The 15,944-nt window shown below is 40.0% G+C and overlaps 1 protein-coding gene across 1 annotated transcript in view; it reads right to left on the reverse strand.

The window, feature by feature from the left end:
* Positions 1 to 1,805: 1,805 nt before the first annotated feature.
* Positions 1,806 to 15,944, reverse strand: part of CLCN4 (Cl-/H+ antiporter 4) — a 42,559-nt gene continuing 28,420 nt past the window's right edge. Inside the window, exons 9-12 of the mRNA XM_005516621.3 lie at positions 15,356 to 15,542; positions 11,956 to 12,354; positions 7,072 to 7,288; positions 1,806 to 5,645 (exon numbers count right to left, since the gene is read on the reverse strand). Coding sequence (XP_005516678.1) covers positions 5,555 to 5,645; positions 7,072 to 7,288; positions 11,956 to 12,354; positions 15,356 to 15,542 — 894 coding nt within the window. The 3' untranslated portion in view covers positions 1,806 to 5,554. The remainder of the gene's footprint in view (positions 5,646 to 7,071; positions 7,289 to 11,955; positions 12,355 to 15,355; positions 15,543 to 15,944) is intronic.

Genomic DNA, 15,944 nt, shown 5'->3' on the forward strand with positions numbered 1-15,944 from the left:
GAAGCACAATGAATAGTCTCAAACACTGTGAAACAAGAAAGTTCCCAGGGAATCCACTACAACAGGACCTTAGAATAATCACAGATGTCAAAAAGGAAGGCAGACCTAACCAGAGGTGAGTTTGGAATTAACACACTGGACAAAATTCTGCTGTGCAAACTGTGGGGAAAGCACTGACAGCAACAACAGGAAGGTTCCAGGCCTGGTGAGGCAGATCTAGGTAACTATCTGGACAAAAGCTCCCACCAAGGCAAACTGTGAGAAAGGAAGTATCTTACACATGTGCCATCCCATGCCGGGTGGGAATAGCACCCACGCCTTTTGGATACCCAGGACTTGGGCTGTATAAAAGTGCTATCTCCACAAGACCATGGGAACCCCCACCAGCAAGCAGACCAGGATGAAGAAGGTCCAGCAGGACACTGCAAGATTCCATGTGGTGGTGATATCTTTGCTTAGTCTCTCTCATACACTCTCTTTCCTGCACTCTTTTCTATCTCTCTCTGACATCTATTGTTTGCACCTTAATTTGGGCAGAGACAACTCAGTAATCAGATCCTAAGAGATAGCAAGCCAAAAACCAACCAAAAAACTCTGTGCAGCACTCCAGCCACACTGTGTTTGCCGTGTCCTTCAGGAAGCAGCAATGCAAAATGCTTTCTGCAGCAAGTGGAGACCCTCCACTGGAGATGCAAATTGTTTATTTTGGATATGGTGTCTCTCAGATTGTGCCACCTTAGTGGGCCACCACAGCAGCGAGAAGCTAGAAGCAAGATCACATTTGGAGCAGAACAGCACGAGGGAGTAACACAGGTTGTAGGAAAGAGATGTGGAGGAAGAGCCTCCCCCAAAGGAGAAGGAAGACATGTAGATGGTAAAAGACTGTTTGGTTTGGATGAATGGAGGGTAGGCCAGGATATGTGGAGCACAGCTGCACCACAGCAGTGCTGAATGCCTCTGAACATTTTCTATTCCATTTCCCAGCTGTGCCATCACAAGTGATGACAGGTAGGTCTAAAGTTCAGAACCCCATGACCAAATACAAACTACAGGAATTACTACTATTTATTAAAGTTGCTGCATGCCTGATGACTCCTGGGGTTTTACTGTGTGTTTTGGGCTCTGTTAAGGGCACAGCAATCCATGAAATGAGCTGAAGGCCATGGGACTCCAAACCAGCTTCTGAAATGTGTCATTTAATTTGAACTAGGATATTGCTGACATGTTCACCTTCGTAAGCATGTTGATCAGGATCAAGACCATGTTCTTTGCTACTGCCTAGAATTTAGCCTCTCACACAGATTTAGGGCATGTTTCATCCAATTAAATAGGGATGATTGAACTTGTCATTTTCAGTTTTTGATCTTAGCTCTGAATTAAAGTGCAACAGAAAAATGTATACAAAAAATATATCATAGGGACTTTGCAACAGAAAAATATATACAAAAAATATATGATAGAGTCTTCTCAACATCTAAAGGTTCATGATCATTGTAGGCAGAGCAACCTGGTTAGATACATTGTTTTTCTTCCTTTTTTTGATTTCTAAGGTATTTCTGATGCTGAAGAAAAAACACTTTTCTCTGAAAATAAAATAGCCAGCTGTCAAGGCTGATTCTCTGAAGTCCACTGAGTGAATTTTTACTAACTCCCTACTTAATATTACCTAACCTATATTTGAATTGGATCTCCTAGGTCTCTAGAACTTAAGCCTAAGTTATCCATAAAAGTGAGAAAAGGAAACATAAAAATCATAGAGACATTAAGTGAAATATTTTTCTAATTAATAAGATGTCCAAGAAATGTTTCCAGTACTGTAAGCCAGTTTTATTTAAAAAATAGAGTCCAAACATTGTTTTTTTTATAAGGTGCAACATATACACTGTTTTCTACAATTAAAAAACCAAAACAACAAACAGAGCCAAAGCAAAACTATAGTCATAAATATAGTGTCATTCAAACACAGAATCAGTCCTCTGTAATCCTTAAACATTTTTTTTCTGCTTCTTCAAAGCATAAGAATTAATAATTAGTATCACTGGGACAGCCAAAGGGTCTGTCTAATGTCATCCATTTCTGTACTTTATTATTAAACTTCCTGGTACAGATTGCTTCAAGTACACATCAGAAGCTGAATGTAATTTAACACAGTTCATGCAAAACAAAGGTACATACTGAACCTCCATAATTCAAAGATTTTTATTCCCCTGTTTAGTTTAGTTGGGCATTTTTGAAGGCCAGCTGCTTGAAGGACTGAACTGAGGTTGCATAAAGTCAGCAGTATATATTAAAATACTCATATAACTCAGATTGATAACACTACATGACCATCTTGAGCTCTACAAATTCAAATAAATAGGGCTGAGATCTATGCCTCTTGGAGTCTATTCAGTACCTTCTGAGATAAATTTTGGAATACAGATGGAAAACAGTGCCTGATAATGAGCTTGTTATGGGAAATAAATTAAATCATTACATCATAACTGCATTTTTTGAGATAAGCATGTTATAAATTTGTATTAAGGGAGTTCCCTTTCAGACACCAGTGTGAAGAGCAATAAAAGGCTGTAGCATGGAGGAAGTTTTCTAATTAGCAAATTCTGTCCTGTTTCAAAGCCCTCCATGTCATTCTAGCATCAGCCTCAGCCTTGATGATAGCACCAAACCGTGAGTGTGCATGAGATAGCAGCCCCTGCTCTGAAGGGTTTAACATCTTTTGAACAGACACTGGAAAAAGGAGCAGCACTACATGGTTACATGTCCAAAGGTTTTTCCCTTGACCCCTTAGGTATTTAAAGCTTTCCATCTAGAAAGGAATGTGCTTGATAGAAGAGAGCTCTACACCCATCTACCTGCCTTTTACTTGGGCAATAATCCAGGGTCAAACTGCATTCACAGTAACTGCATAAATCTCAATTCCTTCTGCTGGTGTTTGCTACAAAGCATGTTGGGGGTTTTTTGGATCTTGTTTTTAAGCCTGAGGGCTCCTTCTAAGTACTCTAATAAGGCAAGGCAGCAAGCTATCACAGGGGTGCCTTGGTTTCAGTAAATCAGGCCTCTGGGTATTAAAGGAATTAACCACACAAGTTTAACCTGATAAGCCAAGTCAATACATCTGTGAATTTGTATTCATAGCCAGATTAACCTCAGTTAGGCAAGTCCATGTCTTTTTGTCAGAAAATGATAATGTTTTTCAGTGTTGATACACTATATTGTTTCCTGTTTGCAAACATGGAAAGTAGAACATGGTCATAGAGTTTTAATCCAAGAATGAAATTGCTCTCAAAAGTCAGCCTTTTTAGCCTAGTCTACATCCCTTAGATTCTAGAAGTTATGGGTAGAAACTGACAATTGTATAAAGCCCCACTTGGATTTAGTTATGGGAATGAACAGATTTTATGATGGCATCTCTGTTCAAATGAGGGAATCTAGTGTTTATGAGCGTTATTGTTGACTTGGCTGGTTTCTTATGAGTTTGGCTGCTGACAGCTTCCCAGAAAAATGTAAGAAATAACCATATTATGTTGTATTTCCTATTTGCAGAAGAAAGGGGTTGTTCAGTCCTATATTTTACATAGTTTTAACAATATCCCTTTAATAATACATTGTACTGCATCTGTTCAGTTAACAAAAAGTATACACCAAAACACTTATGGGCTTTGGCCAGAGCTACATATATTTATGTCAGTCTGTTGCAAACACCATTGTTAAGTGGAGTACTTAACAGATTAAAATTATCCCTTTACTTCCGTTTCTCTTACTTCAGCAGTTCAGGCCATACTCTGTGTGAATGCAGTGGGACACAGGCCAGAAGGAAGCAGGGTCACTGGAGATAAGAGGAGGAATTTGTGACACAGAACTTCAGCATCTAACTCAGGGTGCACCTAAGTAGTTGTCTCAGTTCAGGAACACAATAATCATGCACACTGCCTACATGTGAGATCAACAGTCTGGGTTTGGGCTGGAGTAAGCAACAGGCTGTTCTGACATCAAAGGTCATCTCTATCCATGAGGATCATTCAAACACCACCAGTTATATGGGTGAATTTGAGCAAAAATACCAGAGGTCTTAGGTGCCTAAATGAAGGGACCAGGAGGTCTGAAGGGGATTCAGGGAACAACCTTTCTGCAATCTTTAAATTTACATCTACAAAGCAAACACTGGGCAGTATGAATTACGTGTTACAGAGTAATTTGGTATTCTGTTACTGATAGCAGTATTGACTAAAGTGCTGACCCTCTTTATCTCACATAGGATTGGAACAAGGGTTTAGGAAAATTTAACATTTTTACCTGAGTGACTTACAGATCTCTACCAGGGTCTGTTAAATCTTGTGTTCTTGGTGCAAACAGATAAATACTTAAAGCTTTCCTATGATCATTTGCATTCTCAGTCCCTCTGATCTTATCCAGCCACAGTGCCGTGGAGAGGAATTCCACAGTCCTATGACTGACAAGTGCATTAAAAGTAGATCTCTTACAGGATAAGTGTCTATGACTGTTAAATTAATTTCAGCAATCTCTTGGCAAGTGCAGACAAATGCCAAGAAAGAGCAATGACAAAAAGGACCTAAGTGGAGAACCAAGAATCAATGCAGAATGTCATTCATTTGTGAAAAATTGCGATGTACACAAGGGAAGACAGGCGAGGGATTCAATCTCTTGTCACTAACACTGATGAGGGACAGATACCACTGCCTGTTTAGTGCTTTTGAAAACTATTTTATGGGCATCTATGTTTTATTCAGTTACCACAGCAAAACACAAAATACTAAATTTTACAGTACTTGTATGCAAAATTGCATAGAGAGATAATAATTTTTTACAAATAAATCCCATTTCAACATTAATAAGGGGAAGCTGGTTGACAGAAATGCTAAGCAGTATAAAATTCAAAAGACTAAAGCAGGGAGCAAGGGACACTTCATTTTAAAGTGATTTGAGATGTAACCTTACTATTTTCTTAAGACTTATCTCCAGTCTTGACTCATTAAACATTTACAAAATAAAATAAAGATGACAAAATATTTCATTTAAAAATACGCAAATTTTTTTCCATCATGGAAATGGAATAACTTGGTAGCAAACAAATAGCCATGATTCCAGTAACAAAAGCAACTGACATTACTCCTTTGCACTCTCTTGGCTTGGAACACAGACCTTTGTATCTCTTAGCAGCTTGTACATAAACAGTGTCTGCTACTCTTCACACCTGCCTCATGAGTTACTGTGACCTCGATGCCCCCCACTGGTGCTCGTGGCTCTTTGTCTCTAAGCACCGCATCACTTACACCCACCAGCACTCCAACTGAGCTGTGGGGAATCTCATTAAGGAAACACAGCTTGATGTCTGCAGCTGCTCAGAGCTTCTAAACTGCCTTCCTCATTGAATTCGTGCTGTCCTGCATCCACTCCCTCTGTCAGAGGCATTATCAGGCCATTCTTCATATACATTACCTTTTTCTCTTTAAGCAAGTTGAAACACCAAACACAGCCTTCGTGTTAATCTAGAAGGGATTCCTTTGGGGTTACTTTCTTCTTCTTCTTTACCAGTCTAGTTAAACATGATAGATTCAGGGTCCTGGTTTGCCATTTGAGCCATATGTCTTAATACATCCTTTTTAGTTATGATACCCAGCAGCCTCCTACAGGAGAAAAGGAAGCGAAAGGTCAACAATCATCTCGTAAATCATCCAGGTTTTTTCCCTGTTCAGTTGCAGGGACATTTTGTGAGTGTTTCCATACAATACTGTCCATCTCATCTATTTCCCAATTATCTTTTTATAAAAGTATTCTCACCTCATGTATTTCTCCTTCCCCAGCCACGACAATTAAGTGAAACGCTTTGGCTTGTTACCTCTTTTTGTTTGGAACGTGACTGAGTGAGGAGCTACAACTAATATTTCATACAACAAAATAATAAGGTTCCTTAGCCTCAGGCTGCAGAGGACCAGCAGTCAAACCCAAGGTATCCGTGCTTGGTAATACACAAAGTAAGCTAAAGCACAGGGTTTCTGAAACTCTTACTGCCTGACAGCATAATTCCTTCAAATTTAAATGATAATTTCTCATTTATGTGAACCTAAATGAATTGCATCTGTCAAGAAAGATGAGGCCTATGGGATGTCTGGTCCCAAGAGTCAAAAATTTCATAACCCTCAGTATTCAAGGGCTTTTACTTCCAGTCCTTGAAGACCATTAGGCACTGAATATTGAAACTATGCCACTGCTAATAGTTTTTCCACCTTTCATTTCATGTAAGTTCTAAAACTCCAGATTTAATTTCTGAACCCAGGCACCTAAAATCAGAACCTTTATCTATGTCCCAATAATGGTTCTTATTTTCTTAATGCTGAGGATACTTCATTGACAGTGACAACTGATATGCCATATTTTTGAATAACAAAAAGACTTTTTAACAGAAGAAAAAGTTTTAGTCTTCCATGTTTGGAAGTGATGGCTGTGGTTTGGCTATCCTGCTACCACTAGATCCTGGGACAAGCCATGATGCCCAAAGATCTCAAATTCCATTGGAACTATGGGATGTTATGTCTAGTCTATGTCTATGGTGCAGCTTTTTATTCCCATAATTTCATGTTTGCCCAACTCCTTTAGCTGTTATTTGAGGGCCTTTGGTTTATACACTTTTCCATTATCCAATAACAAAAGCTGAACAGATAAATTTTCCTCCAGTGACACCTTTATCACAATTTTCACAATCATCTAATCTAGCTGGATGTCTCTAAACAGGCATATTATTTGCAAACAATACTGCTTCCCAGATCTGCCTCTGCTGAAAACTGAATGATAGTAGAAGTCAGAACAGTTTATTTTGTATTTATTTTTACCTTATGAGTACATATTTTTACCTTATGAGTATGTATTTTTACCCTATGAGAATACACTAAGAATTTAGGAGAACAGAATGAAATGTAACACCTTGCAAGCACCATTTTGGTTCACAGTCTGACTTCTTTTGCTGCCCTGGACAGACATGGGCGAGGTTCCCTTATTCATCCATTCACAAAATAAGACAAAATTAAAATACTAATTTGAGTGTCAACTACTCACCCACTGCGAGTCACCAGACACTGCCGGAGCCCAAGTTTTCGGAAGATATCTACCACAGTTTCCATTGGTGTGTGGTCAGTGACAGTGAAAGGGCTCAGGTTGAGAATACGCCGCAGTTTCAGTGGGTGGGGACTGTTGGGTGGCAGTTCTGGGGGGTCTTCAGTGAAGTACACGATGGAGTTGCTCACCACCCCATCCTGACGCTGTCTTGCATTCTCTGTACAACACAAAAATTGGGGTAGATAGTGAATTAAGCTTGATAATAAAAAAATAATTCCTCCTTTGGAAAGCAAGGTTTGATTGTGTCTTTAACGTATTGGAATCCCAGAAACTTGGGTTACTGAGTAATCTTAAATTTCCTTAAGACACTGCTCCCTCAAAGCAAATGTGATATTTTTATAGGCCCATACTTTTCCTTGGTTGGGAAAATGCTTTTCTGAATAAATATGCAGCTCATTGCATTCATAAACTTCACTAATCCAATTTCTGGCCAATTCAAATCACTGTATGTAATTTCCTCCATTGTGAGAATCACAACAGAAACTTTATTACATGCCTGAAGGAGTGGAGTCAACAGCTGTGTAAGATCCCAGCTGGTTTGGAGCAAAACTTTTCAGTGGAGTTGGGAAAATGTGGACACAGAGAATGGATTTCTGAACACAAAGCTGGGGAAAGACAAATTCACATTCCAGGGAACCAGAGGTGGTGTGGGTGTTGTTCTAGATCAGAACACCTTGCTGGCAGGCAGGGTAAATTTTGTGGGTTTACACTTAATGCCTTAAATTGTTTGTGTATCTAGATTTTAAAAAGGAAAAAGAAATTAGCTTCCTACTTAAAGGAAAATAGTAAAGAGAGGAAAAATATAGGGGTAAACAACACATATATGACCACTTTCAGAAGTTCAAAAGCTATCATTAATACTTTGATCAAACTACAAAGTGAACATCACACTACATCTGGAGTTTGTATGATCAGTTTTAGCCTTTTACCTAAAGCATGCCCCAAGACTTAACATTGGAGTACTTCATTTTCTTTCTAGTGTTTACCTAATCTCTACCCATCACTACAGGGTATAAACATTATAAAACACAGATTTCCAAATTATGACAGTCAACATTTGTCTCCCCAGAATAAGCATATCATGTGTTTGGCTCTGAGGGTTTAACTTTTTTTTTAAAAAATAAATTCTTGGAAATAGTTAAATTATTACTTTCAATTAACATAGGTTGTTTCTGCTCTTGAGAGGTGTAGCAACTCATACTCCAAGCACATGTAAGTATTCTTGGAACTCTCTGCCATCAATCAGAGTGAGAAACCTGCTGCTGTGACTTGTAATCTGTAGACAGTGATGGTTTCCAACATGTTTCAGCTGCAATTTTTTTTTTACATTTAATGATCGTTGTCTTGTAATATTTCTGGAACTGGAGCAGTGCTGGCTCAAACCTAATATCACTACAGTATACGATTCTCAACCTTCTCACCCCACACATTACAAGCCCTATTGCAATTTACAGGAATTATGTTAGTTTTGTATCAGCTTGTTTCTATTCATACATCCAATTTCAAGTGTGAAGATGCCTGCATAGTTCTTTGATATATGATCTGTGCTAAGAGGTAACATTAATCAAACCAAAGGTAACTCCCACCCTTTGATAAAAACCTTTGACAGCTAGGTATTTCCTTCCCAAAACTGCACCTAGCAGGGCCTAGCATTTTGGTTACCACATTGCTATTCCCAAAGCAGCAGTGACCCTGAACAACAGTGATTAGCCAAAGCCATGATTTCACTCTTCCATGTCAAAAACCTCTCTAGAGAAATTTGAATGATGTAGTACTACAGAGTAAATTCAGCAGCATCAGAAAAATAGTGGATTTTGTGTGCAGTCTCACTGGATGAGAAAGTGGGAGTAAAGGTAAAACAGAAGAGCAGATAATTTTTGCAGTCAGTGGGTAAGAAAAACAGACACAGATTAACAGAAAGAGCAAAGCAAATGGATGACAATGTCTGGTTTTAAAAAGCAATCTATGCAGAAGGCTCTTGTCATAGCTAGAGAGTGAATTAATTCTCCCAAATGTGAACCAGCCTCTCATATTCAGGGGTTCACATTTCACAGCCTATATCAACTATGTTGATCTCTCAACTCCACACTGGGAAAAGCATATTATACAGGCCACCTGGCTTTTGTCCAAGGCTCTGCCTTTTGCATGGTGCCTCTGGAGCTGGCCAAATTAAGAAAAGCTTTACAGTGTCAAAAACTCCACTCTGTAAGTCTGTAAAGTAGGTGTCATCTAAAATGTAGACACCTCTTCCCAGAGGGTGACTCTGCCACCTCACCTGCCTACCTACTCAACAAGGATCAATGGAAGGACACAATCCTCCTGAAGCTGCTGCTGAGCAATTGGAAATGGCATTGCCATTCACTTTACAGGTATTTGATGCATTTATAGAGCATGCTCGACTCAGTATGAAATTATGTGGGGGTAAATCATGAGGCAGATAGCTTTGTGGGAACGGGTATTTGATGCAAGACTCAGCAGCTATTGCCTTCATCCAAGAAGGCAGATATGTGAAGGAATTGGAGTACTTCAACAGAGCAATCTCTGGACCACCATACTACTATGCACAACTAACTGGGCCTGAGAAAGAAGCTGAAATTCTTGGTTGAAACCATGTCTCTATAAAAGTGCAAAGTGTTTTAATACAGAGGTACCAGAGCTAGTTCAAACTGAGGAGGCATTCTGCAGGGCACAATGCCATGAAAAAAGAGATACTGGTGAAAGAAGAGATACTGGAGTGGGCCTGACTGTTTTCCTTAAGACCTCATTCCCTGGCTGAAGTTCTGCACAGATGGGGCTTAAGCTGTTCTGAGATATAACTCCAGTACCTCTGTCAGGCTGAGCAGGTGAACATGAACAGGTGAACAAGAGATCCTTCACCATGTGTGATATTTCTCTCTTGGTAAGGAATTTTATGGCTTAAGGACACTCGGTGCGTGGCTCCATGATCACAACCATGAAGCAAGCTGAGGTGGAGTTTCAGAACACATTAGTTACCCTCGTGGTAATGATCAGCAGTAACAAGTTCTGAAATTCAGACAAAGCAGCTTCAAAGAGTATTAGTAATCAACAGGTTGCTAGCATGGTTTACCCTGACCTGTAATGGAACCATATACTGTGTCTTTAGAAACCAAATCCAGATTTTAAGTCACAAGGACACAAACCATACTGGAAAGATTAACCATTTATCATAGTGTCAGCACAGAATGACAGCACTCACACTCGGCCCCAAGGGGAAAAGGGTTACTGAAGGTCACTGGTGGCTGATGATTTTAGAAAAATTTATCTATGTATATACCAATTTGATTTTAAATCTGTCTCATTTCTTATGAAAGATGCTCTTAATTAGAACTGGTCAGGAGACTGTACCTTTTCCTCTGAAAAATGCAGATGCCAAACAATTTTTGAACAGGAAAGCATTTTGATCTAAATGTTTACTGAGATTAATTTTATCTGATCTCTTTGTTGTCAGTTCATAGCTGGACACTTTCTCACATCTTCTGGCAAGACCATTCAGACACACTGCCATTTATAACCTGAATCAAAAGACTCAGCTCCTCAAAGTTCTTTGACTCACTTCAAGCAGTGTCTGATCTTTCTGATTTTAAAGTGAGGGCTCTGCATCTTCAGTCCCTGCAATTTTCCCACTGACATACCTTCCTGAAAAGGAGGTGCAAAAGACTATTAACTTAGGAAGGCACCAAGTGTTAAAGCCATGACATGGCAAAGGCAGTATAAAAGACAGACCCAGGGTAGGCTAAATACATCTAAAAAGTGCTTTAAAGACCACTGTTATTTCAATATTTGTTTTAGCTTTGTGGGAAGTGAGCTGGAAAGGGACCTTTAAAAATAACCCAAATTTTCCATTTATTAATTTTCTTGTCTGAAAAATATGTGAATTTCCATCAGAGACAACAGCTTTTTAAAGGTGCCTGAGCAGCAGGGATGAAGCAAGACCATGCAGAGAATACTAATTACAAGTCAAGGAGATTTGGATATAGCAGACATTCCTCTCCCCTGCAAAGTACAAGGCAACCATGCCCAGGTGGCATCTTGCCTGCCTGCCCAGCTGGCCCTCAACACCACAGGGCTGCCACAACTGGGAGCAGATGGTGGACCAGCCTTGCAGACCTCTGCAGTTCTGGATGCCCTGGGTCCAGAAGAGGTGGGAACACTTGCATTCATCCAATATACTTGCTCTTCAATCCCCACTTAATCATCAAATCAACCAGGAAAGGAAGTGACAGTCAAAACCTTTAATGACCTGGATTCAGACTCTCAGGCAACCAGCCAGATAGCCACTGGATGCCAGACAAAATTCACCTATCTTTACCAAAAAAAACATTGTGCACTGAAAACTTTCCACCTGGAGCACTAAAAGCCTGCATGTGAGGAAAAACTGAGACAAAGCAACAGAAAGGAGTACAGGCTATTTCATCACTGGGTGACCAAAGTTCATGACTGCCCCAGCTGCCTCTGGAAGTCCATGGAGAGGGAAAGAAACTGAGCCCTGCACTGGCTTTTGGTCCGGTTCTGACAAAAATTCTGGCCATATGAGTTGATTTTCTGACTGCTGTCTCTAGAATAATTTTATTTTACTCTTTTGAGTGACAGCAAAATTAAGCCCACAAGGGTCAAGCCCACAAAATCAGGTATTATGCAATAGAAAAGCTTCCAGGTCCTACTAACCAGCAGAAGTCAGATTTGAAGAAAAAGTTAGATTTGGTTCTTGATTATCCATTCTTCAAGACAACTAACGCTACTAACCTCCCATCTTGTAAAAACTCCATTCAAAATCAAACTTCTGGACATTGATACTCTACTTACTTATTGCAAGGATCAGCTCTCGTCTCTGTGCAAATCCAATAAGTCTCTCTGAGTCCTTTGAAACCACCACTGGAAAGCCATTGTAGTCAGTCTCTTTGATAAGTGTCTCCACATCCTCCACTGTCATGCTGTCCTGTGTCAGCACAGAGAGAGGAGCCTCGCCGCGCCTTGGTCTCATCACGTCAGTCGCCAGGGTTCGGTGGGTGAACTCATCCTTCACATCCAGGAAGGGATAGCCATTCAGATGAATGTGAGCTTCATAGATCCCTTCTTTTCCAAAGGCATCTGCCACCCACTTGCTTGTGACAGCTGCAGCCATAAGAGGTACAATGTACTCCAGGCCTCCAGTTAGCTCAAACATAATCACCACCAGAGAGACCGTCATTCGAGTAACACCACCTGCCAACAAGGAAAAGACTCAGGTTTCTCCCAGTGCTGGTATACATACTAAGCAACTAATTTATATTTTTGGGCCTTACACTCAAAAATGCATGTAATTATTTATGCTGTGTACTTTGCCCTTATACTCTTAGGCTTGTTTCTCTGAAGAAAGGTATTTTTCATTTACTGCAATTTTCATCAAAAAGGTTGAGTGAACTTGCTCATGCCGAAGTTGCTAGCATTGAAAAGCAAATAATGAATGCTAAAAGACAGAGCTTTAAAACCAGAAAGGATGCAAAAAAAAAAAAAAATCAGCTTTAATGGATACTTGAGAAAGTAAAATTGAACCCTGCCATTAGCCCCCTAAAATGACTCCAAGAGTCAGTTAAGTGCCACAGCTGAGGCAGGTCGGAACGTGAAGAGGCAGCCTTTACACCAGCCTATCTATTACTGTCATACTGAGGAGAAAGCTGAGCATTATCTTTGGGCACAACATGGTTACAAAATCCTCCTAGCCTAGAACAGCTTAGGGCCACTGCAAGAGAGAGCTATGTTACAGCTTTGGATATCACTACAGTAATACAGTTTGAACTGAGTACAATTTGGTTTGAGGCCATCCAGGCATGCAGCCACAGGCAGGGTTGTAGCTGTATTTTTCAATCTAGTCTTTCCATATTAATTTCATAAGCAAGCTCCTGGCTCCTTCAGTTTACATTAAAGGATAAAAATAATCACATAACTGAGGACAAGTGTGTATGTATCTCTGAATTATTAGGTAACATTTCTTTGCCTCTATTCAAAAGGGAAATGTAATAAATCTGCTATTTTTAGGTCTCAAAATACAGCCCCATTTTAGATGAGAAAAATCAGAAACAGATCATTAAAAGATGCTTTTTATCTAGCAGCATACAGAAATATTAGATTGTTGATTGCTTGACACTATGATCCAGATACAAATTTCATCTGAGGAATGCCTTAAACTTCTGACTGTGAAAAGCTGAGAGCAAATACCAGACTAAGGATAATTTCATACTTACTCCGTATCTCTTACTTTAGGGAAGATAGGTTTTGGTACAGAACAGCTTAAGTACAAGCTGTGACCATTCTACTGTATGTCTCACCATACTTCTAAAACCCACTGCACCTTAATTTGGACCTTTTAAAAGAGGAAGCAATTGCAACCTCACCTTGAGTCCTGTGTGCAGTTTTAGGCATCACAATATAAAAAAAGACATTAAGCTATCAGAAACCATCCAAAGGAAGGCCACAAGGATGATGAAGTGTCAGAAGGGGAAGCCTTTTGTGGAGTGGCTGAGGTCACTTAGTCTGTTCAACCAGGAGGGGACTGAGGGGAGACCTCATTCTGGTCTACAACATTCCCACAAGGGGAAGCAGAGGGGCAGACACTGATCTCTTCACTCTGGTGACCAGTGACAGGACTTGAGGAAATGGCATGAAGCAGAGTCAGAGAGGTTTAGGCTGGATATCAAGAAAAGGCTTTTCACCTAGAGGGTGGTTGTGCACTGGAACAGGCTCCCTAGGGAATGGTCAAAGCACCAAGCCTGAGAGAGTTCAAGAGGTATTTGGACAATTTCTCAGGGCCATGGTGTGATTTTTTGGGGTGTTCTGTGCATGGACAGGATTTGAGCTTGATGTTCCTGATGGGTCCCTTCCAACTCAGCATATTCTATGTTTCTATAATTCTTTGCTGACTAGCAGATCAACTGCAACATCAGAGCCAAATTTTTGTGCACTATTTATTTAATGAGCATTAAGATCATTTATCAAAGAGAGAAAGTGTTTTACTTGTTTGGACAGTAAGATTCATCCCGGGTTTTTTTGATGTGTCGACACTGCTGTGGGTGTTTACATCCACAGGGATGATCCAGATTATATCTTTATAATCTCTTATATCTTTATAACCTCTAGATGAAATCAGGCTCTTTTGAGGCCAAATTCAGCTGTTCATTTGCCTGGTTTTAGATGTGTGCTGCCAGATAAGAATTGAACTTTCCCATACCTTATTCTTCTGTTTTGACTGCGAGGGGTATAAAGACAGCTAAACTCAGGTGTAATCTACATTACAGACATTAAAATTTCAGGCAAACCCCACCTTTCCTTCCTCTATATTGATCACACAAATGATCCTGCTTTTCCAATATGAGCATCCAAATCTGAAACTTCTCCAGCTCTTCCTTGAGTACATCTTTCATTTCAAACCTACCCAATCACATTAATCATGTGTTATGCCTCTCCACTATTTTTTCATCTGCTGATGATGGCATCAATAACAGCAACAAAAGGAGATAGAATATGCAAGCACACAAGGGGAAAAATATGATCAGGTAAAAACATGCTCAGATGCTTGTAACGTTCTTGTTGCATCTATGGCTAGAAATTTGATATGTGAGGTATTATTCAATGATCTTGCTTTAAGAGTTAACAGATCATTGCTGTAATATCCAATAAATCCTATTGATTGAGTGTAATCCAATATTGGCCTATGATCAAAATAAAAAACCAAAATACAGCTCAGTTGACCATAGCATGAGACACAGCCAAAGACCCAGAATTTTTGCCTCTGTGTAGTTTAAAATTTAACAAAAAAGGGATGTTTTCTTCCTGCACTGAGAGCACAGTCTAAACAAGTAAGTACTTTAGTCCAGTTACAGTGAATTTCATTACATCAAATGGAAAAAATGCAAGCAAAAGTACTCCTGCTTGGAAACCTGCAGCCTAACTTCAATTTTTTCTTTCCTTTACTCTGCTTTTTGGCAGATTACAGGGAGTAGACATTGATGACTGCAAGCCTTTCTGTTGCTGGCTATCTGGTAGATCACTGGAAGAACAAGGAAGTAGAGGAAGCTCCCCATTCTTCAGCCCATCACATCTTTATTTCAACCTCTGTTGCACCCAGAAATGCCAACACAGCAGCTAACACAAACACAGGGCCCTCTGAAGCATGTCCCCAAACATCAGTGTTGGTCACACATGAACCAATAACCAGCAGAGACCATACCCAAGCAAGCTGCTGCTCCCACCATAGCATAGAGTCCTGGTGTGACACAGTCTGCCCCAGGTCTGCACCAGTTCCTGAAGATGATCCAGTCATGATGGTGATATGCCAGCTGCTCCACTCCAATCCCAACCATCCTGCCAGCCATGGCTCCAACAGCCATGCTAGGAATAAAAAGGCCTGAAGGGATCTGGAATAAAATATAGACACATAAGCATCTTGACAAAAATGATCAGTATCAAACAACTTTAATTAACAGTAAGAGAACCAAGTTTCCATAGCCTCATGGCAGCCCACAGGGCTGATCCCCATGCTCTGACACAGTTTTCTGCAGTCACTGAGTTCATGTGGCTACATGTGTATTAATAGCTTAAAAATGTTAGTGCATTTTTTGAAGAAATTTTTAATCCTATCTGCTGCACCCCACTGAATTAGGGAGATATATGCTGTTTCTGAATAATAGGTTGCTTTTGAAGTCAAGATGTTACTGGCTTTGCCTTTATTGCTTTCTCAGCAGGAAGTCAGGAGCTGCTGTTTCTGTCATAGGCTTGAGAATAAGCTTAACAGAAAATAACATCTTGATTTCACCCTC

This window comes from Pseudopodoces humilis, chromosome 2 (assembly GCF_049639895.1).
Source record: "Pseudopodoces humilis isolate 2021_Gansu_Grassland_sample_001 chromosome 2, ASM4963989v1, whole genome shotgun sequence".
In the NCBI taxonomy this organism is placed as follows: domain Eukaryota; kingdom Metazoa; phylum Chordata; class Aves; order Passeriformes; family Paridae; genus Pseudopodoces; species Pseudopodoces humilis.